Source organism: Mirounga leonina, unplaced genomic scaffold (genome assembly GCF_011800145.1).
Source record: "Mirounga leonina isolate KUSES-001 unplaced genomic scaffold, KU_Mleo_1.0 Mir_53, whole genome shotgun sequence".
NCBI lineage: Eukaryota > Metazoa > Chordata > Mammalia > Carnivora > Phocidae > Mirounga > Mirounga leonina.
The window spans coordinates 3,632,545-3,645,125 of record NW_023270807.1 but is presented as its reverse complement, the minus strand read 5'-3'; the positions used below and the strand labels follow the sequence as shown (position 1 = coordinate 3,645,125).

Here is a 12,581-nt window from a genome sequence, read left to right as displayed (position 1 = left end):
AAAAACATGAAAAAAAGTGCAGGGAGAAGAAAGCATATGTATCTGGGGGTGGGGTGGGGTGGGGGGAGGATGTGCAGGGACTTGCCAAGAAGTTTGTCTTTGGATTTGCAGACCATTAGTTTTCTTTTCATCATAAAATTATCTGTTCTTTCTAAAAACACTGGAAGATAAAAAAAGAGAAAGGAAAACTGCATAAAACCCCATTTCCCTAATTATACATTTTAGGTTTTTTTTCCTTCTAGACATTTTTCCTATGCATGAGCTTTTGCTACAGTTGTTTTAAACATTGTTGTCATGGCTTCCTTATGGTTTCTGAGCTGGCTGGATGCCATGTGCCTCTGGTGTAATGGTCCTTAAGTTCGAAAGTGAGGGTTCAACTAGGGAGCCAAAGCTGTTCAGATGTGGAGATGTTTGAGAATGTTCCCAGGGCTGACTTCACGGTGTACAATAAATATATCCATTTTGGAACATTAAAAAGCACTTTTTTCTGCTTTGTTATTGCTGATTGCTTATATTAATATTATAATACTTTTTCATTTTAAAGTATTTCCTAAAACACATGAAAGCTCTAGCTTGACATTGAGAACTTTTGACTTGGCATTTCTTTTATAACTCTTAGGTGCGGCTTGTTCAGAAGAAAGATACAGGGCATGTGTATGCAATGAAAATACTCCGTAAAGCAGATATGCTTGAAAAAGAGCAGGTAAACCACAATTGTAGCAGTGATTTTAGTCAGCTTATAAGTTCTTTGTCACGTAAAACTGTTCTTTTTATTTGAAATGTATTTTCTTATTACAGTTTTCTTTAGCACTGTCATGTATGAATATATAGTTAATAGTACTTTTTTTCCCCAACAAAGAAGCAGTTACATATATTTTAAAAAAGACAAATAATGCCTTACGTTGTGTGGTCTTTTAAAAGTTGAAAACCTATTAGAAGCATCTGCTGTTTGTGTCTCCCAGTTGATCACAAGCTGTGCTTGTCACGAGGAGCCTGTTTTTGAGGTCACACTTGCTGTGGTAGCATATTCCTACTGAATGCTGAGAGAAATGGTATATATATACCTTGGAACTGAGACTTATGAACTAGAACTTGGAATTTGCAATCTAAAATGTGTCTTAATATGCTTCATTCTGTACATTCAAACCAAAGTTGGGTCTTCTGAGTAGCTCGTTATTACCCAAGAGAGACCAGTCTCCTTTCTGAATGAATTTGAAAAAATCTAATGCAAACGGCAGAGCAGTGCAAATTCTCTTTTAAGGATTCAGAACACTTTCTAAAACCTAAACCTACTTTGCATATAGATTTATAAGATGCAGAAGTACTTTATGCAAAATAAAATTTTAAGTATTGGGCAGTATATTAAAAACAAGAATGCTGCCTTTCTGTAAATCTAATTTCATTCAGCAGTTTGCTTAAGAACAGTAGTGGATGATGCCTGCATATGCCTGTAAAGAATCAGGGCAAAGAGAGACCCTGTGGCAAGGAGAGCTCTGGGTATAGAGCGCAAGAGCAGGGATGGAGACCGGCCTGCACCTAGTCCCTTCTGCCTCTTGAGAGGAGACATAATCATTGAGGCTTCTCTGCCCTTCTTTTAAGTGCCAGTCACAATTTGGAGTTTTTATTTTCTCTTCAGTTTTCATGTGCTACCCATAAGCTTAGACTTGCAGGAATTTCGGTTGAGATCAAATACCCTGGCAGTGAACCTTCAGACACCATAGCTTATGCTAATACCAACCTCACTCAACGCTCAACAGCCCTATTTATGTATTATCTAAAAATTAGTGTGTGGTATGGGTGTAGGCCCTGAAGGAGTTTCAGTTAGTCTTGAAAAGGGAAATGTAAAACTGTATTGATTAGTCAGTATATTTTGTATTTCATAAGTAAGTTTTATTTTTACAAGACCTATTTCCTGTAGTTTTAACCAGGCTTAAAACGTTTCTTTATCAAATAATTAATGTTCAGATTCACATTGTAAAAAGAAGTGTGCATCATGATTTTCCCTTATTGATCCTTCATAGCATGTGCCAGTTGCCCAGCATGGTCACAGAGGACGATCGGAACATAGGGTGTAAAAATTTTTTGAATATTGTACCTTTTTCAAAATCATTTTCTAAAATTCTCCGACATGAGAGTAGAGGGACTTTCTGTGAAAATTAGGATTTTAAACAATGCATTAACTGAATTGTTAGCTCACCTTGCTGCTGCTGGACTCTGCTCCCTGGGTTTGATCTCACTGTTGTCCAGTTATAGTTTCTGGCCATACACACTGCCTGGGTCAGCCATCTCGAAGCGTAGTTTATGCTAGGGTGTGCGAGGAGGTGGACCAGGACAAATCCATCACATTTGGGTAGGGCTGACAAAGTTTAGATTCAGAGCCTTATTTTTTGTAGGTAGAGGTGCCTTATCCATAGGAAAAATTTTTTGTTTCCTCTTACTAAACTGAACAGGAATTAAAGCTACTCACTGAGAGTTCAGGTTGCTATTCTGATCCATAGGGTGGAGATTTTGCTCTTCAGAAAATAAATTTTAAAGGATAAGAGACCAGCATTTAGCTAGTTTTTTCAAGTGTCTTACGCTGCAAAGTAATGTAATCTCTAGTTGTGATGCCAGGATCGTATTAGGATGGGACAAAAGACAGACTTTTATCTCTGCTTTTCTAGTGCTCAGGAGAGCAGCTAGCATGTAACTCCCCACCCCATTAAATATTTATGGAACAGGGAAGGGAGCCTCTGATGAGAGTTGCACCTCTGGTTCTTCCCTCCCTGACCCTCTATTTACCTAACTCCACCCCTAGCTGCTGTGTCAGCCCCAGAAGAGAAGGGCAGGTGTGCACAGGTGGCCTATAGCTTTCCCCTTGACACACAGAGAATGTGGCAGTCCCCATTCTGTCCTCCAGGGTCGCTGACAAGTCGTAGTAGTAGTGCCTCCCCATTTCTTTGGCTCCGTGCGGCGAGTAAAGGCCTCCCCTGCAGCCAGGAGAGCAGAGGCAGGTGGAGGTTGACCTGTATGGGCTTCGTGTCTGCTAATGCCCGGGGCCTAGCCTCAGCTGCAGTCAAGCAGGTGGCATTACTGTTTCCCAAAAGCTTTGCTTCTGTATGAAAACTGAGGAAAAGCATCTGCCCTTACTCAGCTTCTTCATGATTTCCTTACCACCCTTCTCTTCCATTTTCCCACCCTTGTATCCTAAGTAGAGATGTACAAAACGAAGTTTTCTGCAACATTGAAGCTATTTAAAAAGTTCCCAAACAATTTTAGTAGAGCCTTGAAACTGCAGTCTGTAAACTCGAGTGCCCTGAGGCCCGTGGGAAGAAGGAGGCAGGTTACGTGTAAGACAGGAGAGGGTTGGGAGCTGCGTTCTATGGGAAGAGCGAGTGCCTGACTTTGCCGAAGACATTCCAATAAAACAGGCAAGCATACAGGACATCGTAGCAAACAACACTAGCAACCAGGGGCCGAGTTTGCCAAGGAAGTGCCAGTTTGTGAGCTTTGATACATCTTCACCTCTGAATATAGAGTAGAACTCAAGCCCCGCGTATGTTAAGAACAAAACCTCTATTCAAGATTTGGACTGGGTCTTAATAAACATAGTCCTGATAGGACCCAGCTTTGCATCTTGTGACACTTACGTAACGGGGGGGCGGTAGGATTTGATAACATGCAGCAGTGTTTTGATTACTATTACACATTTGAGGTAGATAAGGTAAATTTGATAATAAAACATCATTTTAATGAAGTAATTCTTCCAGTTCTCCCAAACCTTTGGCAACTTGGTCTCCTTAGCTAGATAGTTTATAAGAGCAGAAAACTGGAAATACCAGAAATTTGAATGCGTAACTTTTCTTAGGTGTTCTTATATTTCAATTCAGTAAGAACTGAGCACGTACTCTGTGCACAGCAGTGAACTGAGTACTGTGGAATAGTATTCTAGAACTGTCAGCCAGGGCACTGTCCTTAGAGATACCATCGCAGACCTGAGGCAGGACTTGTTTAGAAAGTCTCATCTCGGGGATTTACTTTGGTTGTAAAAGGTTATTGGAACAAAAAGCGGTGCCAAAGAATGGTAGTTTTGATTCATCGGAGGTTCAATTTATAGCACTGTGAAAGTTGCCGTTTGCATTACAGCTGTTCATTGTTAGTTTTTTAAGCCTTTCATCACTCAGGTGTTCATGACTGAATACCTTCAAGTCAAATGCTGTCCGTTTTGATTTCATACGTTTGCCTGAGCAGAAATTAGATCTTTTGCATCATCACAATTTAATGCTCAAATAGTATTTAAATTGTTTAAACAAATATACAGTCGAATAAAGTGGAGCAAGGCTTGTCATTAATCAAATGCGTATACCTCCAGGTTGGCCACATTCGTGCGGAGCGTGACATTCTAGTGGAGGCAGACAGTTTGTGGGTTGTGAAAATGTTCTATAGTTTTCAGGATAAGCTAAACCTCTACCTAATCATGGAGTTCCTGCCTGGAGGTAATTACTTGATGATGAAAGGTCATTTTTCCTTTTTGTTCTGTGGCTTCTCTCTCACGTCAATTAACCCTCCTTTCTACTTCTAATCGTGCTCACAAAGTTGCTTTCTATATCCTTTTTAGGTCTATAAAGGAGGTCAGTAACCTGTCTTGTGCTGGGGTGCCTCTCTACAATTCTTAGTGCCATAAAAGTAACCTTCTCGTTCATTCTCATGATTTCAGATGGACATTTCTTTCTTTTCTTTTTCTTTTTCAATATATAGGAATAAAATAGGGACTCTGCCTGCTCTCCTGTCAATGGGAATCATGTATAATCAGTTACCCAAGTGACCAAATTGAAGCTATTACATTCTTTGCTTCAACTTTTTTGTTTCTTTTTCTGTAACTTATATTAATAAGGAGTGAATTTCTCATTACCTATATTAGTAGCCAGAAACAGTTTCTCATTTCTGAGATTTCAAGTTTTACATAACTCAGCATGTGTATCTCCTAAGACTGTTCCAAAGTAAACCCATAACAGAACATACCATCTGTTCTGGGGAACACAGTCTGTTTGCCAGTGAGCTGATGAGCTGTGAGCAAACTCTGGTGGGGGAAAAAAAAGAAAAGTTTTTCTCTTTTTGGTTCTATAGCAAAGCAAATACAACTGTGGCATAATATTTTGATCCTGTGATAACCTTTATTTAGATCTAGGGTCATCAATTTTTAATGAACAATTGATGAAAGTTAGGAAAGAGTCTGTGTGGTAGAATGAGGAGAGACTTTTGAACATTTAGATGCCAGTTCCTTAAATAGGAATAAGAACCAGCTCAGTCCCCAGCCCCTTGACACGTGTCTCCTCAAGCCTTACATGCGCCATCTTCCATAGCTCCTCATGTCTCCTGGACCCTGCCCTTTGCACTCGGTGGAGCTGGCCTGCAGAGCCATAGACCATCTGCCTTGAGCTCTCTGATCATCTGGGCAGACTCACACAGGTGAGGCCACTCTCCTGGGCCACAGTGCTAAGGCCACACAGCTACCCTAGAGCTGGCCTGAGTGCACCACCCGCAAGTCTCTGGTGTGCCTCCAGATTGAATATGTAGCTGCCAAGAGTGATGAGGGAATCCTGTTTTTCAAGCCTTGGGTCAAAAAAGAGAGCATTTTAATAAATGGTTTGATTTTTGCCTGAGCATAAAATATCCCCTTTTTTCCAAGAATACAAAAAATTCCCCCAAAGTTATAAATGAAATTAAAAAAGCAGCATGATGCTCTATTAAAACAGAGGTTTCTTTCTCTTTTCCCTGTTTTCTGACCATAAATGGCTTTATATGGAATCTAAACTGAATCTTTCCTGTTTCTCTTAGCTTTAAACTACTTAACACATTTTTTCTTTGCTTTGCTTTTGTCTAACCATCGAGTTAGGATCAGAATTTTTTTTTTTTTTCCGCCATTTTCTGTTGCTGGTATTGAGCAGAAATAATTAAATTTTGACTTTGCGGAAAACTAGGGCGTTTACCTTTTAACTGCTAGAATACTGATACTGTGTCGTACAAGTTGCATAAAGTATATTTAACTGCCTGTAATAAAACACTGGAGAAAAAACTCCACTGACCTTGGGAGGTGTTCACTCTGCACTTTGGGGAGGCAGCCATTACATATCCCAGTAGATAGCATTTTCAGTTCCTTTTTAGCTTTTGTTGACTTATACTCTGCTACCTAAATCCCACTTTTTTATTTGTTTACGTGCAAGTGTTTTGTAAGTAGAGACTGGAGAACTTGTTTTCAGCCTCCTCATACATGTAGTTTTTGTTTGGCATTTTGGCCTCTGTCTGTAACAGTGGCAGTATAACCTGTGTGGAAATGCCATTTGGTTCTAGGTATAGAGAAGTTGGCAGGCAAAGTGAAAAGTAATTTTTTCCCCTAGTCCAAAAAATTACCCTAAGCAAATTGTGTGTGTGTGTGTGTGTGTGTGTGTGTGTGAGAGAGAGAGAGAGAGACAGACAGACAGACAGACAGAAATTTCCTTTTTCTCTCCAAAGTACAGTGGAAATCACTGCTCAGTGGTCAGCATCAGATTAGGTTAAAAGCATTTTGCTCTCCGGGGCTGTGAATTTTACCTTTAAGTGTTAGAGACTACTTCCATTTTCACCCATATTGGCAGTGTGGGGTCAGTTTCTGGAACACAGAGTGGCCTGTTTAGCACTGCCTTATGTAGGCAGATAGGGAAGACCTACCTGAAAACTGGCACTTACTCATGTATTGTCGTGTGTGTGTGTGTGTGTGTGTGTGGTGGCTTGTGTCTTCTTGTTTCCAGGGGACATGATGACCCTATTAATGAAAAAAGATACCCTGACGGAAGAGGAGACCCAGTTTTATATAGCAGAAACAGTATTAGCCATAGACTCCATTCACCAGCTTGGATTCATCCACAGAGATATCAAGCCAGACAACCTTCTCCTGGACAGCAAGGTACTGTGTTAGGGGAGTAGCATGCCTGATGTGTGTTTCCTCATCTGAGCAGTCTCTGCTTTACTACCTGCACCACTTGTAATCACAGTAAGGGAGCCAGAACTGCCTTGTATATTTTTCTCTTTCTTTTTTTTTTTATGGGTAAGTTTGCTATTACTTCCTTTCTCTGAAAGGCATATGATTCTATAATTTGATTGAACATTCTTCTTTTTTTTTTTTTTAAGATTTTATTTATTTATTTGACAGAGACACAGCGAGAGAGGGAACACAATCAGGGGGAGTGGGAGAGAGAGAAGCAGGCTTCCCGCTGAGCAGGGAGCCCGATGTGGGGCTCGATCCCAGGACCCTGGGACCATGACCTGAGCCAAAGGCAGATGCTTAACGACTGAGCCACCCAGGCGCCCCTGAACATTCTTCTTAACAATAAAGGACATTTTTGAAAATGATTAAAGGAAAATTGATTTAGAAGCTTATTTTATAATAAAGCCAAAGATAGTTACCTTTTCCTAGCATATAATTAACTCTACTAATGCAGCACCTATTGGGAACCCCTCTGTTGGGCAACCTTATCCAGGAACCCAGCCAAGAACCAGGAAGTAAGACAAACAAAAACATCAACAGTCTATCCCAAAGTTCATGTTCCAGATCATTTGCCCTCTGCTTAAAGAAGAGTCCTGCTCAACCTCTGTACTGGCCTCTTTGTATTTTTCTTTAGACGTGCAAATGAGGAGCACCTGGGTGGCTCAGTCGTTAAGCATCTGCCTTCCGCTCAGGTCATGATCCCAGGGTCCTGGGATTGAGCCCCGCATCGGGCTCCCTGCTCAGGGGAAAGCCTGCTTCTCCCTCTCCCACTCCCCCTGCTTGTGTTCCCTCTCTTGCTGTGTCTCTCTCTGTCAAATAAAGAAATAAAGTCTTACAAAAAAAAAAAATCATAGACGTGCAAATGAGTTCACTTGCTTGGTTCTTCAACTCACAGCAAATGAGAAGAGAATCCCTGTGCTGCTAGATTGCTGACTGCTCCTTGGCAAGTCTCCCCACTGTCCAGACCCTATGTATCTATAAAGTGAATATATTGATCCAGAGAAGCTCCAAAGTCTCTTCCAGCTCTAAAATTTTAGGATGTTATGTTCTGTTACATAGAATTGTTGTCTGGACTGAACTTTTCTTTTATGTAGAACAGTGAATTTAATTCTTAGGGTATTTTTCTTTCTTGCCATTTTTTTTTTTAAAGTTGTATGTTAAGTAACCTCTACACCAGTGTGGGGTTTGAACTCACAACCTTGAGATCGAGAGTCGTACGCTCCACTGACTGAGCTAGCTAGGCACCACTCTTGCTGTCTTTTGATAATTTTCTTGTGATCTTTGAAAAACCTGAACTTTTGGTATAATTTTTTTTAAAATTTTATTTTTCTGTTTCAAGGTGGCAAGAGATTTACCAAATAATTTCTGGTTAGTAGCTTTTTTCTTCATCATAAGAATAATGTTGTATACATAGTAGAAAATAAAGAGGAAAAATACCTATAATCTTATCATTCAAAGGTAGCTACTATTTTGGTACAATAGCCTCAGTACCTTTACTGTTTGTGTCTATGATTTATATACAGTTAATATCCTAAAAGTAGCTTGGTATTCTGCTTTTAAAATGTTGATGTATATAAAATTATTCTTCTGTGTCATTATGTTTAGATATACTTTTAATAGAGCATTGGCCCTACTTTATGTGGTTGAGTTCAGATGCCCTGGTCCTGTACCCTGGCTGTCTTAGTGCAGGCTTAGTTGAACCGCGTAGTCTATGTGGAGGTCCAGCAAACATATTGAAAGGCCAAGAACTTGGGCCTCAATGTAGCTGAGGAGGTGTAGGGAACCCTTTTAGGTGCACAGGTGCACATTTGCTCTCTACAGGATCCTAGCCCAGACTTGTAGAAAAATGTTCTCACAAGCAAGCTTATTTAGGTGTTCAGCCATACAGATTCTAGAAGTGAAACTGTAGATGTTTTGAGCTCCTGCTGCATACTTAGAATAGCTATAGAATTCCCTGGAAATGTAGGCTTGAGTAGCATTTGCTCCAGGTACTGCTTTTTAAGACACATTCCTTTCTTAGAGGGGTCCAGGTAAAATGTAGTTTTGAGAACTAGAAATTAAACTCTGTTCCTTGACTTGTACAAGTTATTTGCAGATCTGAAAAAAATGATACCAGGTTAGCAAGCTCAAAGCTGTCTTCATTTGGCAGTTTACTTTGTTGTGCATGCATGCGCACACACACACACACACATACACACACACGGCCAAACCTAATGGGATTTCTTCAAAACAAAACAGTGTAAAACCTGACCCATCTGAGCAGGGCTTCTGTAGCCTCCTTGTATCCTGAGAAGTTTATGTGTTAAGGCCTAAAGATGTCCTGAAGGAAGGTGGTATGGAAAGACCACAAATGTTGAAGTCACTGGGGCTTAAACCTTGGCCACACCACTTCTAATTGTGTGACCTTGAGCAGTGTAGATCCCCGAACATCAGGATTCCCTCCCTTATTTTTGGCTTTACTTCCTTATCTACTTGAAATTTCACTGCCCCAAGACCACCTGCCTCTTCCTCAGGACTAGTTATGTGCCAGGCACTAGGTTAGGAGCCTTACATGCATTAATTCTCATCATTCCTGCCAGGAAGATAACATTATTTCCATTTTCCAGATGAGATCAGGGCGTTGGAAAGGGTAGGTAGGTAATCCTGGTCTGGAGAAAAGAAACATGAACTGATTTCTGGCTTTAGTTCTGCCATTTCACCAGCAAGCCATTTAACGAGTCTGAGTCATTGAAGTGAAGTGAAGGGCTTAAGAGTTATATATGAGATGACACATTTAAAGCATGGGGCCTGGCTCAGAGGAGGTGTGAGTGTTCCTTGAAGAAAATGATAAAGCCAGACACTTATGATTAAAATACAGTATAGCAACATTTGTCAGGAACTGTGCAATAACATTCATTCTCTGTCTTTGGAATAATTTATTCCTTGGACTGTATCATAATGAAACAATTCAAGAGGAGAAGTTACATGAACAAAGATTTGTTCATTTACTCATTATTTAACAATCATTTATTGAGACCATCCTCTGTACCATGCATGGTTAGGGTTGGGAACAAAGACTCTATCACGGGGGTCTTTATCAGGGGTCCTTATAATCCACATTATATGAGAGTGAAGAATTAGAAATGGAGTAAGGATCCAGAATTAGGAGGATGGTTAGGTAAACAATGATGTACTAAGTCATTTGAATATTTTTTAAAGATTTTATTTATTTGAGAGAGAGCAAGCACGAGCGCAAGAGCAGAGCGAGGGAGAAGCAGACTCCTGGCTGAGCAGGGACACGGGGCTTGATCACAGGACACTGGGATCATGACCTGAGCTGAAGGCACCCCCTAAGTCATTCGAATTTTATGTAGACATTAAAAATGGTGATTTTGAAAACCATGTAGAAACATAGGAACATTTGAGTGAGTGAATTTAAGAAGTAGTAAAAGAGGGGGCACCTGGGTGGTTCAGTTGGTTAAGAGTCTGACTCTTGATCTCAGCTCAGGTCTTGACCTGTGGGTCTTGAGTGCAAGCCCCTCATTGAGCTCCATGCTGAGTATGGGAGCCTGCTTTTAAAAAAAGGTTGGGGGGGGAGTCTGGTGGCTCAGTCAGTTAAGCATCTGCCTTCGGCTCAGGTCACGATCCCAGGGTGCTGGGATTGAACCCCATGTCAGGCTCTCTGCTCAGCAGGGAGTCTGCTTTTCCAAGAGCTCTCCCTCTGCCTGCCGCTCCCCTTGCTTTTGCTCTCTCTCTCTCTGTCAAATAAATAAAATCTTAAAAAAAAAAAAAAAAAGGAAGTAGTAAAAGTATCTTTAGATGCCATGGAGGGTTCCACTGTGTTGGGAAGTTTATATTTGGACAAAAAGATAATATGCAAAAATTGAAATACTTTTATTAGTAGTATTTAGTATAATGGATCTTTGAACATTTTATTTTTTATTTTTCCCTATAAACAAAGAAAAAGAGACAGCATACTTCATGGAGCTGTAATGGATACTGTAAGGAGCCAGAGAATATAATGTCTGTTCCACATCCTTGAATGTTCATCTATTACCTTGTTTCTTCCCCATAGGGACATGTGAAGCTTTCTGACTTTGGCCTTTGCACAGGACTGAAAAAAGCACATAGAACAGAATTTTATAGGAATCTGAACCACAGCCTCCCCAGTGATTTCAGTAAGTGTAAACAGTGGTGTTAGCCTTTTTATCCCTTACCTGGGCCTAGAAGAGCTGTTCGCCTGGTAACCAAAATATGCAGGACGAATTAGGAGATTCTCACAGCATGAGTCTAGAGAATAAAAATATCTTCCCAGGTGTGCCTGTGGTTTTTATTGTATGATGAGGCAAGATGAGTGCTACCAAGTAAAATTAAGGCAGATGTTGAAAAGAGCCTTCTTTGGAGCTCTGCTGAGAAGGTTACTGGGATGAATACAGGGCAGGCAAGCAAAAGTAGAGGAAAAAGTCCTGGGACCAACCCCAGACTGGATTTATCCTAGGTGCTTCTTTCTGTCACGGCAGAAATTGATCTTTAGAAGTGTTATTTTCACTCCAGCACTGTTAAACCATTGAAACTATGTAGTACAATTACAGTTCATCCTGGAGAAACTTATGCCAAAAATGTGTTCTATATTCAGAAGTCTCTGAATATGTACCAATTATTACTTTTGGAAACTTGATGGTAATTTTGAGAAATTATCAATGTCTTAGGTCCACTTTGGGACTTTTGCTACTGATGAAACCATATTTCCCGTAATTCTGGTGAAGGACTGTGTCCTCTCTGGCCGCATGACCCACGTGACTGTGTGATTCTTGAGCTAATGCTAAAGATCAGACGCCTTTGATTCGGATTTACAGACTTGCTGGGAAGTGTGTTATCTAGCGTTACTGATGTATGGGCGGAAAAGCAAGACTTTAAGGCCTCATGTGGCTTGAACCAGAGCCTAAAAAAAGTAGTGAACATACCTGTCTGAACTTTGATTAGGACTTGTTCTCTCTGCTTTTAGCTTTCCAGAACATGAATTCCAAAAGGAAAGCAGAAACCTGGAAAAGAAATAGACGTCAGCTAGTAAGTAATATCTGTGGCTTTTAAATGCTACGAACCGAGTATGAATAGATTTTAAAAATAGGTACATAAATTTGCATTCAATAAATGTTTACAGCATATCTATTCCTTGCTTCTAAGGTTACCTTAATAGGACACCGTCACTGCCGGTGGCACCAAAGGTAATCTTTTGAAGGAGGGAAGATAATATTAGGGGGTTTTGGTTGTGACTGTTTTAATGGAGGGCCTCATTCTGAGCCTTTATGTTGGTGACAGCCGCTTTCCTTCCTGTTCCACCCGTTCCCTATTTTTATGGTGTTGTAAAGGGGATATATTTAAACTGGAGGTCTCTCAAGATGAAACTAAGTTACAGATACCTACCCAGAGCTTTAAGGCAGGGGTTCTCAAACTTCTAAAATTTTAATTCACTTAGGCAAGTCAAGACTTCAGTTCACCTGCCTCACTCACCCTTTCCTATTGTGGTGGAAAAGAGAACTTGATAAAAATTGGAGAGAAATTTAAGGAAAGTGCTTTTAAGTATTTTAAGTATGTACAC

At 40.4% G+C, this 12,581-nt stretch overlaps 1 protein-coding gene across 2 annotated transcripts in view; it reads left to right on the top strand.

The window, feature by feature from the left end:
- STK38 (serine/threonine kinase 38) overlaps positions 1 to 12,581 on the top strand; it is a 40,385-nt gene that overhangs the window by 18,455 nt on the left and 9,349 nt on the right. For both annotated transcript variants that reach the window (XM_034990860.1, XM_034990861.1), the window contains exons 5-9: positions 620 to 703; positions 4,352 to 4,475; positions 6,768 to 6,922; positions 11,058 to 11,160; positions 11,988 to 12,049. In XM_034990860.1, the coding sequence (XP_034846751.1) occupies positions 620 to 703; positions 4,352 to 4,475; positions 6,768 to 6,922; positions 11,058 to 11,160; positions 11,988 to 12,049 (528 nt within the window). The remainder of the gene's footprint in view (positions 1 to 619; positions 704 to 4,351; positions 4,476 to 6,767; positions 6,923 to 11,057; positions 11,161 to 11,987; positions 12,050 to 12,581) is intronic.